Source organism: Boleophthalmus pectinirostris, unplaced genomic scaffold (assembly GCF_026225935.1).
Source record: "Boleophthalmus pectinirostris isolate CB_2022bp ecotype Guang Dong unplaced genomic scaffold, ASM2622593v1 HiC_scaffold_13, whole genome shotgun sequence".
In the NCBI taxonomy this organism is placed as follows: domain Eukaryota; kingdom Metazoa; phylum Chordata; class Actinopteri; order Gobiiformes; family Gobiidae; genus Boleophthalmus; species Boleophthalmus pectinirostris.
In genome coordinates, this window is record NW_026571036.1 from 11,633,342 (window position 1) to 11,647,781 (window position 14,440).

Here is a 14,440-nt window from a genome sequence, read left to right on the forward strand (position 1 = left end):
TGTTTTTATTAATGCCAAATAAAATATCCAGCATAAATTATGTATCATAGGCATACATTAAGCATTTGTGTATTTTACTGTACACTCATATTTAGTTTGCGGGACTGCCGTTTATCATCCCACCTGTCCGCTCCCGCATTGTGCAGTCCCGCTCTCACCCACGCCCGCAATGAGCTTTCAAAATGTTTCCCGCAGTTTTCAAGTTAACAGCTTCCTTTTACCTTTTGTTCAGTAGAGATTGACAATTCCAGAGCTGAAATTATCAAGTGTTTTCCGTTTAAGGAAAGAACTCAGTCGAAATGTGCAGGATTTGTGTGTTAAACGTGTGACTGAAGCAAAACACAACTCCAGGTCTGATTTTGATGAGGAAACAACATTATAACATTATAAAATAGGCTGAAATATGGGTAACTTCTCTGGTTGTCTCCATGGAGATGTTAATGCTTTGGAATGTTCCATAGTATGACATTAAAGGTTTAAATCTTGCAATTACTAAAAGTGTTCTTGTTGTCAAAAAATAATTAAATACATAAAACATAAGGTTAAAATCCTTTGAAAAGCTTTCCACAGATCTGATATGTAGCTCAGCTTGGTCCTTGGAGATAGATCAGTTTAATGCCGTACTGTGGAACATTCCAGATAAAGCAATAACATAAACATGGACCATTCCCAGCAGCCTCAAGTTACAGTGTATTTAGACCATTTAATTCAATTCAACATTTGTTCATTTTCAGTTATTACAAGTTAATTTTAAATCATTTTATTCATAGATTTTTTTTTTTGCATGAATCTAAAACATGCACAATAGTTTGTCCCAGCTGCTTTGAAGGACGGATCAAATGCAGAGAACAAACTTTATGATTTGGTGCAATTACGTCTACCATAACCTTAACCTTCTAACACGTAACAACCAGCGAATGTATTTTCTGAACAGTCTTTTTATTCACTTGTGTAACTGTCTCCTGCTCTTGTGCTCCAGGCTCCGTACTTCTGGCCGTCACACTGCTGGGAGCCCGAGAACACAGACTACGGTAAAACACAAACCCCCCCCCCTCTCTCTCCGTCTCTCTGTCTGTAATGAATGACATGTGACGGTAATGTAGTCTGCACACTTTGTACAGATAGAAAGGGTCAAGATTATGTCATCACTCTAAAATAGACTTAGTTCTAAAGATTATTGCTCAAGTAGAAATAAAAGTGCTTTTAAAGGAACAGTATGTAGCCTCTTACTGACTTAAAAAAGAACTGTAATCACACCTGAACCTGTGTTGCCAGAGCTGTAACCTGCAGATAAAGGACACATACAAGTTTTTCTATTTCTCAGTTTATGAATAGACTTTAGATTAAACTTCCAAACTTTAGGGAGTGACCAAACAGAGCAGAGAGAGGGATTTTAGGTTTAATTAACTGGATTTCAGAATTGAAACTGGCAACACAAATGAGAAATGAGATGAGACTCAGTCCTTCCAATTGGATAACAGCCCTGACAGCCAAAACATCAAATTATAACGAAGAAATTTGCAAATCATGTCCATTGTTTTTGTAATTAAGGACAAACGAGCATTAGAATTGTTATTAGTAAAAGGTACATTAGATTTGAACATGTCTGTCTCATATCTGTGGACACATTTAAGTTTATGAAATTTTCAAACCCAGATCTTGCATACTGTCACTTTACTACCTTCAGTTACTAATACTACTACTGTTGTGGCTCTAGTACTGACACTACAAAGATATAGTACAATAATATAGTATATCTAAGGCTACGTACAGACTGCAGCCTGAAGTGACCCAAATCCAATTTTTTGGCCCCTATGTGACCTGTATCTGATCTTTTAATGACAGTCTGAACGACACAGATCCGATTTTTTCAAATGTGACCCAGGCCACTTGGATATGTGCTCCTAAAACTGATACATATCTGATCTTTTGACATGCGACTTCAGTCTGAACGGCCAAAGCGCATTCATCCGACCTACACGTTATCAACAAGCCACAAACATCACTATTCTGCGCTGAAGTAGGCAAAAATTGTTAATGAACTCCGTGTCACTGAAGTGAACCACATCGCCACTCACCACTCTTGGCTACATCTCCACATCCACACGTTCCTTTCAACGGACGTCGCTGCCGCTGCCCCACAAAACACCACGGCCAAAAACCTCGTCCTTCTCCTTCTCAATCTCCTCCTTTAAACAAGTAAGTTGTTCATGTTCTGGCTCCGGTACGAGAGGAAAATCATGTCCTCCAGTGCGCATCATGCGGGACAATTTTGGGCCGTTTAATGTTCACAATGGAGATCACATACAAGTCGCATTAAATTGGAAATGTGAACGACCTCGCAAAAACATCGGATTTCACAAAAAAATCAGAATTGAGCATTAAGCCCTGCAGTCTGAACGTAGCCTTAGTAATATAGTAATACAAGTGCTTGCAGTACCATTACTACTGTGTGCAACAACTTCAACAGCTCAAGTAAAAATATCTCTCCGTTTTATCTTGTAGAGGCGTGCAGGCTAATCAAAGCACTGCTCACATCCTCAAGCAATTACTGTGTGAAAGTGCGCGTTTGTCTGATAACATTAGTGCCACCTCCTGTGGAATTTATTCTAACACTCCTGCACCAACATAGTACCAGGGGATATCTAAGCAGTCATTTACATGCTGTTACTGTGATGAACATGGGGCGGAAATAATAGGAAGGAAGGGGAAGAGAGTGTATTTATTTAAATAGTTTCAAATAGTTTCCACTTTTGGTCATATTAGGCAACACTGCATCAGAGTCAGTGCTCCCATTAGAGCAAAATTGGTGCCAGTATTTTGCATTTTGTTTGTTTGTAAAACTCCATAAAATGAACAACTTTTAAATTATGACTGAAGAGGGAGAGCGGCCGTAAAAGCCACTTGTGTTTTCATTTCAAAGATGACTTTATTACTAGTTACAAATTACAGATATAATGTGATCTTTTTCTCTGATAACTAATTTTATTCTGTAATTATATTTTTATTATGAAGATGTTAGACTTATACACCTTCATCCTGTGCATTTTCTACATCTACTACATTAACATTGCCTGGAATCTAGAATATACACTCACTTCTTCAGTACTGTGAATAATGTGAGTTCTTGAGTTCAGATGGACAAAAAAAAAGAAAATATCACAGGGTACTGAAAATCATGGCTGATTTCTGCAGAATCATTGAGCAAAGCACAAAACTCTGTTCATCTGAGGTGTGAGGAATTTAATTTTGTTCAAAATGATGGGTGACCAATGAGCTCCTTTGTTTCACATGGACAGCTGACCACAAAAACACTGAGAGATCTGGACTTAGCAAATATATATACACTCCACAACAGCTTTGCTCATATATAAAGTAGTATATTTCAGGATTAGTGGATATTTTCCAAGTGCACTTAAATCTCTCTTCTCTCCTTTGTGTCCTTCAGCCATCTACCTGTGTAAGCGCACCATGCAGAACAAGACCAGACTGGAGCTGGCCGACTACGAGGCGGTGAGCCCTGCTTTTTCTCCTCTGCTCAGCTCTCACCTGGAGATGAGCTCTAAATGTCACTGTGCACTGTGAGGAGATCTTATGTAAACTTATGAAACGTGTTTTTGTCTCAGGAGAACCTGGCTCGACTGCAGAGAGCGTTTGCCAGAAAGTGGGAGTTCATCTACATGCAGGCGGAGGCTCAGGTCAAGTAAGTCCTGAGCTCCAGCTGCACAGTGAAGAGAGAAGAGTCTGATTTATGAGGAGATAGTTGGAAGAATACAGTGATAGGGTTTTGGGAGCAAAGTGCTGGAGAAGCTCATTTCATTGTTGTATGGTGGTGAACTTTTTTTAAAAACTAAAATTATACTTCTTGGGGCTCCTCTCCATGAGCAATTATCGTTACCCGAACGTATATACCGTATTTTCCGGGCTATTAGACGCTCCCTTAAGCCTCCAACCCATCAAAAAATGACTGCGCGCCCCACAATCCAGAGCGCCCTATACACGAATCCACTCAGGTGTCCCAGCACGACTTCAGTAAACTATAAAGCCACACCACCTGCAGCGCACGCAAACACACATGGAGCAGACAGCGACCGCACAGGGAGAAACACCTACAGCCACACTCATCACTCCACGCGGACAAGGAACGGAATGGAGGAACGAACCGAAAAAGCAAGTGCTATGTGCCACTTCTAGACACGACTGAACAACTGAGTCACTGCGAACACACCAAACAATCAGGCGGTCCCAGACAGCACCCTCCCTACACACCACAAATGAACAAAGCCCAGAGTCACTGTGAACGCGCCAAACAAAGTCCGAATGACCCATCCAACTGTTGTGTTTCATTTAATGTCTGGTGCAGTTTATTTGTGAAAAAAGTTTGAAAATAGACCATTCAATGACAGTGCGTCTTATAATCCAGAGCACCTAAAAGTGCGGAAAATACGGTATTTATTTCCTAACACAGTGAATCTCCAAGTAAACCTAAATTATTATAAATAAATCATAGATCTAACTCAAGTTGGAGTAAAAGTATGCAGTCCAAAACCTGGAGAGGTACAATTTCTTTAAAAAGTGACTGAAGTAAATGGACAAGGCTGTGTTGTGCTGTGTGTATATAACCTGTGTAATGTACAGGATCGACCGCAAGAAGGACAAAACGGAGAGAAAAATCCTGGACAGCCAAGAGAGAGCTTTCTGGGACGTGCACAGACCAGTGGTAAGAGAAGAGCAATTGAGCTGAAAGACCAAGGCTAAACTATCCTACGCTTTGTTTTATTATAATTATGTTTTTTGTGTGTATTTATACTGTAGCCTGGCTGTGTGAACACGACAGAAATGGACATCAGGAAGTGCAGAAGACTTAAGAATCCACATAGAGTCAAAAAGGTGAGTAATGAGTGCGTGTTGGTCCAATCTAGTAACAATAATAAGGGAGCTTTCAAGGATCATTGTGCTGTCTACTAGAAAAATGTTGAGAAAAATGTTGAGATGATACAAATTATCTGTTGACCAAGCTAGGCACTATCATTTCTATTTTGATACAACATATTAATTTATTTATCTGTCTGTCTATCTAGCTAAGTAATTTCCAAACTATTGAATGCACCTGAATATAAGCTGCATCAACTTGCCTCTGAAAGCTTTTGACATCTTTATTCAGGCTTAAAACCCCAATAGGACACACTAATGGGTTATTAAAGTAGAAATCTTTGCATTAAAAAGTACAGTTGGCAGTAATTCAGGTCAACTTTAAACCTGAGGCCAACAATAACTGGTCTGAGGGCTACGTTTAACCCATAAGCCAAAAAACAATGGCTCAGGGGCCTTGTAATACATCTGGAACTGTATTTTTTTTTTCTAAATTATGCAACATTTATACTGATATGATAAAAATGTGTAAATCTTTTGTATCTTTTTAAATTTCCAGTCTGTGTACGGTTTATCTGAAGAGGGTCCCCAGTCCCAGAGCCCGATCCACACACCCTCCCACCAGAGCCGCAAGGGGACCAAGGAGGACGTGGAGAAGGAGGTAAGGCTGATATCACACACATGCACACGTGCTAAATCCACTTATAAGCACTCATTTAGACCTCATATACCCCAGCTGGAGATATATTGAGGTGTAGAATATTCATTTGCCCTGATTTTAGCTTTACTAAGTCCATGTCTAAGTGTAGCTCTTCTCCCAGTGCAGAGTCCACCATGTCCACTACTGTCTCTCTTTTACAGATTCAGTTCCTCAACACACAACTTGACCGACACTGTATGAAGATGTCCAAAGTCGCCGAAAGGTAGGCTACATGAGTTCATTCAGGGCTGTGGGATGAATCCATCCATCCATTTTCTTCCGCTTATTCGGGGCTGGGTCACGGGGGCAGCAGTCTAAGCAGGGACTCCCAGACTTCCTTCACTCCGGACACTTCCTCCGGACACTTCCTCCGGACCCCAAGGCATTCCCAGGCCAGCCGAGAGAGACATAGTCCCTCCAGCGTGTCCTGAGTCTTGCCTGGGGCCTCCTTCCGTGGGACAAGCTCAGAACACCTCTCGAGAGGCGCCCAGGAGGCATTCGGAACAGATGCCCGAGTCACCTCAGCTGCTCCTCTCGACGTGGAGGAGCAGTAGCTCTACTCCGAGCTCCTCCTGTGTGGCTTGAGCTCCTCACCCTGTCTCTAAGGGAGCGCCCAGCCACCCTGTGGAGGAAACTCTTTTCGATCGCTTGTATCCATGATCTTGTCATTTCGGTCATTACCCAAGGCTCATGACCAAAGGTGAGGGGAGGAATGTAGATTGAGCGTTAAATCGAGAGCTTTGCCTTTCAGCTCAGCTCCCTCTTCACCACAAAGCTCTGAAACAATGACCGAATCACTGCCATCCCTGCACTGATCCGCCTGTCAATCTCACGCTCCATCCCCCCCTAACTCAGTGAGATGAATCAAAATCACAATTTGAATGGACATAATTACCAAACCGCAAAGACTGCAGTTTTTGAAGAACTATAATTTCCTTCACAAACAAAATATTCAGTGTTATTCTGCATATAAACTGCTAACACTGTAGTTTAGACCTGTCATGTGATTCTTGTTTTGGTTTGTCAGTTCGTACTTCAGTCTTTTTGTCAATTCTTTTGGACTTGTTTGAAATGTGAACCTTGAACAGAATCATATTACTAACATATAAATCCTAAATCTTGTCAAAAAAATTGCAATCAGATATTTATTTTTAGCCCTAATTTGATACAAAATACAATAACAATACAAACTGACAGATTTTATTGGTATGCGTTTTAGTTTTTACAGTAAAATATTGAACTTACCTCAACTCCAGAGTGTAACCTAACTGTATTTTTGTTGTTCCTCCGTAGTCTGATGAGCTACTCAGAGCAGTACCTGGAGTATGACCCCTTCATCGTGACCCCTGACCCCTCCAACCCCTGGATCAGTGATGACCCCTCCTACTGGGACCTGGAGGCGAGGTAAACACACACACACACACACACATCTACACACACTACTGTTGGGCCAAAAATGTTGTTACTTTTTTATTATTGTTGTATTGTTTTTTACATTACAAAGCTCAGTGTGTAGCAATGTGTAACTTTTCTGGTGAGGGATCTGTTTCCATGGAGATGTTATTGTTTTATCTGTATTGGTCCACAGCCTTAAACTTCTCTATCTTGGATATTTCAATTGCAGGATTTATATTACATTAAAAAACATACATTCATTTTTACTTTGAATGTGGTCACATCTCCACAGATCTGACCTGTAATTTATGCTGCTGTCAGCTGCTTGTTTCCATGGAAATAGATAGCTTAAATACCATGGGCTTGGCAATAACATCTCCATGGAGACAAGCAGGAACGGGACAGAAAAGTTACCTAATGTAGCTTTAATATCACAACTAGGGCTTGACTGATATGAAATCGATAAAGCAGAAGCTGGAAGTGCCAATAGCCGATATAAAAGTCGATATATTTAGTGATGTAAAAATTCACTTTGAAGGTTGTATAGAGGATTTTCCAAGGAACGAGAAATCCAGCGACTGTTTGTCCTTTTTCAAATGTTGCGCATGCGTGAAACCACCCCCCCTCCCCTACAGCTCCTACGTAGAAACGCCTCCTCCCGCCTCCTCTTTACGCCAGAAACAGGTTTGTTTACAGCCGGTGCTGCACATGACTTGTAAACAACTAACTACAGTGTTGGTTAGGCAAGGTGGAGAAGTGAGGAGCGGGGGGAGCGGGTGTGCGGACATTTCGTTCATGGACGAGAAGTGAGGAGCAGGGAGAAGAGCGGAGCAGGGGAGGGAGAGGGAGAGGAGAGAGAGGAGAGGGGAGCGGTGCGCGGAGATTCCGTGCCCGGAGAACTGAGGAGCAGGGGAAAGAGCGGATCGGGCAGCGGGGACAGGAAAGGGGTGCAGAGAAGGTTGCGCGGAGATTCCGTGCGAATGAACTAGCTACAACACGCAGCAGCAAGCGGACTCTTTCTTTGCCTTGAAAATTACGTTTTCAGACATAGGATATCGCTTTCGTGTCCTGAAAAACGTTTGTCTAGCTCTTGGAAATAAAGTACGTTTTCATAATAAGCAGAAGTGACCTGTCCAGGAGTAATTTGGCGACCAATGCGTCTGCTTCAGTTGCGCCATCGCTGGAATGAATCTACAAGAATCACCTTAGTTTGGCTTCGCTGCTTTTCCCCTTGTCTTCTTCTTTCAGCGACCTCAAAAACGGACTTTCTTTTGCGGCTAACTGCTCCTGGATTCTTGTCGCCATTGCAACAAACTTTGTGCTAACTGCGAGGAAGATATAGGTCAAAAAAAGCCGCTAAGAACTGTTGCGTTGGTGGAGTAAACAGCGTCTGTGCGGCTTGCGTCTGCGTGACAGGCGTACGTAAACCACGTACCGGCGGCGCAGGCAAGTCAGTTACGCTAGAAACTTAGGGAGATTGATTGACAGCCTGTCAGCTAACAGATAACGAGGCAGTGTCGTTATCTATTGGCAAATGTTTAGCCCCACCACGTCCAGAGTTGATGAATTTTTATTCTCTTTTTTTTGGTCATCATAATTACAAGGCTACTGCATCTCTATAATGCTATCATTGACAACTTGAAACAAAAACAAACAAAAAAAAATCCTCCATACAACCTTTAAGTCTTCAGTTAATTATAAAACTTAGGTCTGGTTCTATTGAATTTTAAATTGTGTTTGTTAAACTACATTTATTGTTATTCTGCCTCTTTACAGTCATATTTAAAGACCGTAAATCGGCCTAAAGGCATTATTTGCATCACATTCTATCCAGTAAAGAAAGAAAGGTAAATGCACGAATGCTGTTGTAATTAATTATACGTACATGCTGATCATTTGCACTTTGATTCACAGCTAATTTACATATCAATGCAGGTTCAAAAACATGTATACAGCCTCTATTATAGTCACTTTACTGTCGGCCAATGTCAGAGAAAACAGCCTGTTTATGTGTGGGAGCTACAGCAGCCATCTAATGAGAAAGAACCAAAAGTAGCTTCAAAACCGACACATTTGCAACACTCAGCGCTCACACAGACACCTCAAGTCTTCACTAATAAGAGTCCTTTCAATCCTGACTCAAAAAGATCATCTGTAAATATAATATAATCCAGCATGTTGACAGCAGCTGTGAGTGTAAACAAGCCTACGTGAGTGATGTGACTCTGGGGATGCATTCAGGGGCAGTACGGCATCACAGACACAGACAAATGACTCCTACTGATAAATATTGATGCGACGCCACATATTAGAACATTCATCTGTCTCTAAATTGGATTAAATTGACATAATATAGAGAATCTAAGATTTATGAGGAGGTATAACATGCCCATGTGGACTATCGGCCCATATCAGCGAGATTTAGTCCAGACATGTTAAAGTCAGGCCCAAGGACCAAATTTGGCCCACGATATAATTATATTTGGCCCACGAGATCATATCAAATATATATTGGAGCTGGCCCACCGGCTATAGAGACATTATTTATTTAAAATGTTGTTATTATGTTATATTATGCTTTTTCTGTATTCAATGTTTAAGCAAAACTATTATTAAACATGTATTTGAATAAGAAAAGGTTTAAAATTACATATCAAAAGAAGAGAAAACATGCAGATCTTGCTGAAATTTTGCAATAAATATTTAGTTTGGCCCACGACTTAGTCCCAGTTTTTAACTTTGGCCCTCTGTGAATTTGAGTTTGACACCCCTGATTTAGGCCAATGTCTCCAAGTGCCCATATCAGCCGATAATATTGACAAACCGATATATCGATCGAGCCCTAATCACAGCTATATTGAAATATAAATTGCACTTATTGTTATCCATTTATATGTTTAGCTTTGAATAAGTCAAAAACTAACTTGACAAATGACTAGAAAATGTACTTATTGTGTCAGTCTCAGTCCTGGATAACGTGTTTACGGAAGGGCATCCTGCTTAATCCCTCTGCAAACCTTCAAATCCCTGCACACTTGATACCTGACCTCTTCTTGATGTTGTTGCCTCGTGTCTCATTTCGGGCAGCGCCGTATTGATCCTCTTTGTTCTAATAATTATGAGTCGACAATGGCATTAGCTCCCACCTCCCTCCGTGTGACTTATGGAAGAATTAGCTTTGGCCGACACATTCTCACCACGCTAATGTAACCTGATAACTCCGATGAACTGATTAATAGATGGATTTCAGGCTAATATTTCCCACAGGGCCACAGACAATTGGATTTCACGTCAGCGTTGGCGTACGGCGATCAACATTCAACATTCTGAGCATGTACAGCTGTAACTCTCTGCGGAGTGATGTGCTGTAACCTTGAATGGAGTCGGTGGAGTTTTTGACAGTTTATAAATAACTTTTTACACTTGTTTTAAGGCCCTCCGTCGTGCATTATTCAGGCTTTTTGAAATACTTTTTGACACTTTGTCACTTGATGTACAAAGTCTTACTGTGTAACTTTTCTAGAGGAGTGTCAGCCGCCTGCTCGTCTCCGTGGAGATGTTATTGGTTTGTCTTCAGTGTTCAACAGTGTGGCATTAGGTTTGACTTTCTCTGTGGGAGCAAACATGGGACACCATCAGTTACAGGTCAGATCTGTGGAGAGATAACCCTGCTCAAACTAACAAAGCAAGTTTTTTGTGGAAACACAGTAGCTCACTCATCACACACACACACACACACTTATATAATATTATATTACAATAACAGAGTAAAAAATATAAAAAATATAAAGAAACAATACGAGGAAACAAGGCAATCAGATGGTGGATCCACTGCAAGAAATATTACAATCATGCACCTTTAAAATTATCTATGAATGTGAAATAATAGCCCAATATATAGATATTGGGCTGAAGTTAAAAATGTAACATTTTTGCTCGCAGTTTGCAAGCAATGATGACAATTTGAGAGACGAAATGTTTTCGTGAAAGTGCCTTGAGGGCACCAACTCATGACATTAATATGTTTCTAATTTCTTCAAAAGTACTAAAGTGGTAAAAATGAGTAAACATGCTAAATAAAACAACGTTAATAAAGGCAATTTAGTTAGTTTTATTTAGTATTTAGTTAATTTTCTACTTGTACTATACTAGACTTCATTAGCTTAAGATACAAAGGGAGCAGGCTGCAACAAACAAGACAATAGACAAAAGATAGAAACAGGGACAAAATTAAATCTATATGTCACTCAAACCTATTCATAATTGGTACATTTGACTTTTAGATTTCTTCTAGGGTGACCAGATTTTCAAAATTCTAAACTGGGACACACCTGGGTTGAGATGTTTGGTATAAATAAAATTGTCAAAAGAGCGAGTAACATTGTGCATTTTCATGTCAGTCATAATCTGAAGGACTTCTGACGCTGCATTTTTTGCTTTATTGTCATTTTCGAACCCTGTTTTCTGTATTTTGGCAAAACAAATGACAATTTATGCTCCTTATTACTGTTGGCAGGGATCAGATCAGTCAAAAATAGGGACACCTGGGACATTTCTTGTATAAAACTGGGACAATTCACTGGTTTTGTATAAATCTGCTGGGACAGGGGACACAGGGCTCAAAACTGGGACTGTCCCGGGTAAACAGGAACGTCTGGTCACCCTGTCATTAGCTGAAGATGCAAAGGTAACAGGCTGTGACTGGCTGACAACAACAAGACCAGTGACAAGATGTAGAAACAGGGACAGAATTAAATCTATATGTCACTCAAACCTGTTCATAATTGGTACATTTGACTTTTAGATTTGTTCTAGGGTGACCAGATTTTCAAAATTCAAAACTGGCACACACCCGGGTTGGGATGTTTGGTATAAATAAAACTGTGAAAAGAGAGAGAAACATTGTGCATTTTCCTGTCAGTCATAATCTGAGGGACTTCTGATGCTGCATTTTTTTTTTTTTTGCTTTGTTGTCATTTTCAAACATGTTTTTTTGTATTTTGGCAAAAACAAATGACAATTTATGCTCCTTGTCACTGTTGGCGGAGATCAGATTAGTCAAAAATTGTGATAGTCCTGGTTTAGTCCTGGTTTAGTCCTGGTGTAGTCCTGGTGTAGTCCTGGTGTAGTCCTGATGTAGTCCTGGTTTAATCCTGATGTAGTCCTAGTTTAGTCCTGATGTAGTCCTGGTTTAGTCCTGATGTAGTCCTGGTGTAGTCCTGGTGTAGTCCTGGAGTCCGAGTGTAGTCCTGGTGTAGTCCTGGTGTAGTCCTGGTGTAGTCCTGGTGTAGTCCTGGTTTAGTCCTGGTTTAGTCCTGGTTTAGTCCTGGTTTAGTCCTGATGGAGTCCTGGTTTAGTCCTGATGTAGTCCTGGTGTAGTCCTGGTGTAGTCCTGGTGTAGTCCTGGTGTAGTCCTGGTTTAGTCCTGATGTAGTCCTGGTTTAGTCCTGATGGAGTCCTGGTTTAGTCCTGATGTAGTCCTGATGGAGTCCTGGTTTAGTCCTGATGGAGTCCTGGTTTAGTCCTGATGTAGTCCTGATGTAGTCCTGATGTAGTCCTGGTTTAGTCCTGGTGTAGTCCTGATGTAGTCCTGATGTAGTCCTGATGTAGTCCTGGTTTAGTCCTGATGTAGTCCTGGTTTAGTGCTGGTTTAGACTGAATTTGTCAAAAATAGGGACACCTGGGAATTTTCTTGTATAAAACTGGGACAAATCACTGGTTTTGGATAAATCTGCTGGGACAGGGGACACAGGACTCAAAACTGGGACCGTCCTGGGTAAAAATATCTGGTCACCCTAAATTTTTCAAAACTGTTCTTCAAATTTCCTGTACCAGATTTTTCCCCATGTATTTGAGCAAAATTTGTCAGCTCTTGAGGTCAAAATAAATCTTCGGTGTTCTGTCTGAATCTAATCAGGAAGCACTTTTTTGTCCAATAATCGGGACGTTGGCATGCTAGTTGTTGTTATTTTTATAGTCATTGCAAAAAAGAGTTGTGAAAAGGAGAAGAACTCATTTTGGTGAATAATTACGATGCTCAGAATTTGGACCAGACAGTCAAAATCAGGTACAGCGCCTTTAAACAGAAAATGTAATCATGTGCTTGCCGGCGCGTTATAATTAACATATTGATTTCATTTGGTGTGGATGTTACCTAACCGTGCGTGTTTTATTTGGCAGTAAGGAGCCCAGTCAGCAGAGAGTGAAGAAGTGGGGCTTTTCTCTGGAGGAGGCCCTCAAGGACCCGCTGGGGCAAGACCTCTTCCTGCGCTTCCTCGAGTCGGAGTTTAGCTCGGAGAATCTGCGGTAAGCTCTTCGGTGTAAATAAATCATGGGGCGGTTTCTGAGAGGATAACATCTAAAATTGAAGAGGCATTTTCTCTATGACTTCTGGGGTGAGACTTAAGGACATGTTCTCTAAAAAAAAAATACACACTGTGAGCGCCGATCCAGAGACGTATGAAAACTGACAAGACGTAAGAATTTGTGTGTCATTCCTTCATTCATTTTTCAAGTTAAAAACAAAAATAAGAAAATGAAAAAATGGCTATTTTCTTCATTATTTGTCTCCAAAACTAAAATGAAAAAATGGAAACTTATTCGTTTTTTTTCCCCGTTTTTGATTTTGATTTATTTTTTTGACACTGCAATGCCAGACTGAACCAGGACTGAACCAGGACTGAACCAGGACTGAACCAGGACTGAACCAGGACTGAACCAGGACTGAACCAGGACTGAGTGTCGGAATGGGTCCAGAGGTGTGCCCGCGTAGACTGTTGGGTGATCAGGACTGAGACCAAGACTGAAACCGGGACCAGACCAGGACTGAGACCAGAACTGAACCAGAACTGATCCCAGAAAGATAACAGATTCCAGATGATCAACACAGATACCAAAAAAGCAACCATCCAACAAATGCCAGCAAGAGCAAAAAGAAAATCAGATAAATTCATTCTGTTGAGTGATACAGTTGTAGGGAGTATTATCTGTTACATAAGGGTGAGTTGTTGTACAGTTGTAGGGAGTATTATCTGTTACATAAGGGTGAGTTGTTGTACAGTTGTAGGGAGTATTATCTGTTACATAAGGGTGAGTTGTTGTACAGTTGTAGGGAGTAATTATCTGTTACATAAGGGTGAGTTGTTGTACAGTTGTAGGGAGTATTATCTGTTACATAAGGGTGAGTTGTTGTACAGTTGTAGGGAGTATTATCTGTTACATAAGGGTGAGTTGTTGTACAGTTGTAGGGAGTATTATCTGTTACATAAGGTGAGTTGTTGTACAGTTGTAGGGAGTATTATCTGTTACATAAGGGTGAGTTTGTTGTACAGTTGTAGGGAGTATTATCTGTTACATAAGGGTGAGTTGTTGTACAGTTGTAGGGAGTATTATCTGTTACATATAAGGGTGAGTTGTTGTACAGTTGTAGGGAGTATTATCTGTTACATAAGGGTGAGTTGTTGTACAGTTGTA

The 14,440-nt window shown here is 40.7% G+C and overlaps 1 protein-coding gene across 3 annotated transcripts in view; it reads left to right on the forward strand.

Annotated features, from left to right (window-relative positions):
* LOC110173242 (regulator of G-protein signaling 6-like) overlaps nucleotides 1-14,440 on the forward strand; it is a 178,399-nt gene that overhangs the window by 144,582 nt on the left and 19,377 nt on the right. For all 3 annotated transcript variants that reach the window (XM_055149645.1, XM_055149646.1, XM_055149644.1), the window contains exons 6-14: nucleotides 980-1,031; nucleotides 3,449-3,513; nucleotides 3,627-3,703; nucleotides 4,639-4,720; nucleotides 4,816-4,890; nucleotides 5,432-5,533; nucleotides 5,734-5,795; nucleotides 6,866-6,976; nucleotides 13,148-13,273. In XM_055149645.1, coding sequence (XP_055005620.1) covers nucleotides 980-1,031; nucleotides 3,449-3,513; nucleotides 3,627-3,703; nucleotides 4,639-4,720; nucleotides 4,816-4,890; nucleotides 5,432-5,533; nucleotides 5,734-5,795; nucleotides 6,866-6,976; nucleotides 13,148-13,273 — 752 coding nt within the window. The remainder of the gene's footprint in view (nucleotides 1-979; nucleotides 1,032-3,448; nucleotides 3,514-3,626; nucleotides 3,704-4,638; nucleotides 4,721-4,815; nucleotides 4,891-5,431; nucleotides 5,534-5,733; nucleotides 5,796-6,865; nucleotides 6,977-13,147; nucleotides 13,274-14,440) is intronic.